Here is a 1,838-nt window from a genome sequence, read left to right on the forward strand (position 1 = left end):
CAGAATGGTGGCGCATGCCTGTAATCCCAGCACTTGGGAGACAGGAGACAAGAATATCACTACAAGTCCGAGCTGTGTAGTGAGACTCTGTACCAAATAAACAGATAAATAATAAAAGATTTTTTTAAAAAAAGAATCCGAACCATGATGATTTAAACCTGTACTTTCAGGAGAACACATTATCAAAGAGAAAAAATGCATGTAAAAAATTCATGGCCCCTAATTATTCCACATGGGAAACAAGTGCATTTTTTATGAGGAAATGCATTTTTTAACCTTTAAAACCTTAAGCAAACTGTAACAGTAATGAGTTAATGGTTTTCTTCACTTTTAAGTGTAACCTTGAATATAAAAGTAAGTATATATCTGATAATTATTAAAATTATATTTTATTAGATGTGAATTTTCTCTATTTGGTTTGACTAATCAAAGCAGATATAGGAACCTGAACAGAAATATGGCAATCATAATTCTGTGCTGATAAATATAAAATATCATTTAAAAACAAAATAAAATCAGCTTTTACATGAATGTAAAGTTGTTTTAAAACCAGCAATGAGTGATACAACACAAACAGACAAAGGACTGAAGTCTTTTAAAATGTTTATTTTCGTCAGAATAAGCTGACAGTTTTCTGTTAAGTATTTTGCTCTACTATCGTAATAAGCATTTTTCCCTTTGAAAAATCAATTCAAAATATCCCAATCCTTGAGGTAAAGAACTTTAATGGAAAAAAAAAATTCTAATTTTTTTTTAAGAAAAAAATCTTAAAAAGTCATTTAACTTGATAAATAGAAATAATCTCTTCTTGTTCTACTCTGGTGAACACAGTACATTTTATACAGCAAGTATCAGTCACTTATTGGCAAACCAAAGGCGAAAACGAGTCAATCACATGCTCTCCTCGCACACAGTGCAACACGGCCATGTTCACATAGACTTCTTTTTTTTAAGTTACCAATACTCTCTGGCAAAAAACAAGATTTTGGAATGGCATAAGCAAAAGTTTAGGGTGCAGAGCTCCAGAAGGAAATTAATCCGAGTCTTCATCATCAAGATAGTCCTCAGCGTTGCTTAATGACCGAACTGCATCTAAAAGGAAAAGGAAAAGAATTACAAATTGCTCAGATTTGTCTTTACATTTTCAAGGCTCTTGATAGATAATTCAAGAAACTACTTTTACCTCTGATACCAGCATTGCACTTCCCAAGTTCAGTTCTGCCTTCCTTTTGCTTTTCAGCCTAAGTTTCTGCTACTACGGAGGCTGGAAACCTATCTGTGTCCACATTGCTTACCCCTGCTGCTATGCCACTGCCGACACAAAGACTGAGCCCTAGGCACCACGGTCCCCATAGTAGACCACAGCAGCAGCCAGGGCACTCTGCCAAGGCGACCCCAGCCACCTCTCCTCCAGTACCACAGGTACACATGGCTTCAGGCAGGACACAGCCAGCCTGAGCCCTTACCTGAAGGCAAAATAGGCAGAAAGATAACAAATGAACAAAAACAGAATGAAAATACAGGAGCTTCAGTTTTAAAAATAAAATGAGCTCAAAAGCAAAAACTTAAGTGGAAAAAAAAATGTTTGAAAATAGAGGTAAAGATGAAGAAATGCAAACAGAAAAGAAATACACGAAAAAATGTTCAATATCATTGGTCATTTGATAGATGCAAATTAAAACAATGCTGAATAAGAACTCCAAAGAAGAAAAACAAATAGAAAGACATAATACAAGGAAAGGGAAAGCAGGATCTCAAGGACTAACTAATCAAGAGAGGGAAAGGTGATGAGCTAGGAAACATGACAATGTCAAACCATACAGTTATATGTAAAAGAT

The 1,838-nt window shown here is 35.1% G+C and overlaps 1 protein-coding gene across 1 annotated transcript in view; it reads right to left on the reverse strand.

Moving 5' to 3' along the window:
- Positions 1-570: 570 nt before the first annotated feature.
- The window catches only part of Ostf1 (osteoclast stimulating factor 1), a 50,119-nt gene continuing 48,851 nt past the window's right edge, over positions 571-1,838 (reverse strand). The window contains exon 10 of the mRNA XM_004638121.3: positions 571-1,092. Coding sequence (XP_004638178.1) covers positions 1,034-1,092 — 59 coding nt within the window. The 3' untranslated portion in view covers positions 571-1,033. The remainder of the gene's footprint in view (positions 1,093-1,838) is intronic.

Source organism: Octodon degus, unplaced genomic scaffold (genome assembly GCF_000260255.1).
Source record: "Octodon degus isolate 3935 unplaced genomic scaffold, OctDeg1.0 scaffold00095, whole genome shotgun sequence".
NCBI classification, from domain to species: domain Eukaryota; kingdom Metazoa; phylum Chordata; class Mammalia; order Rodentia; family Octodontidae; genus Octodon; species Octodon degus.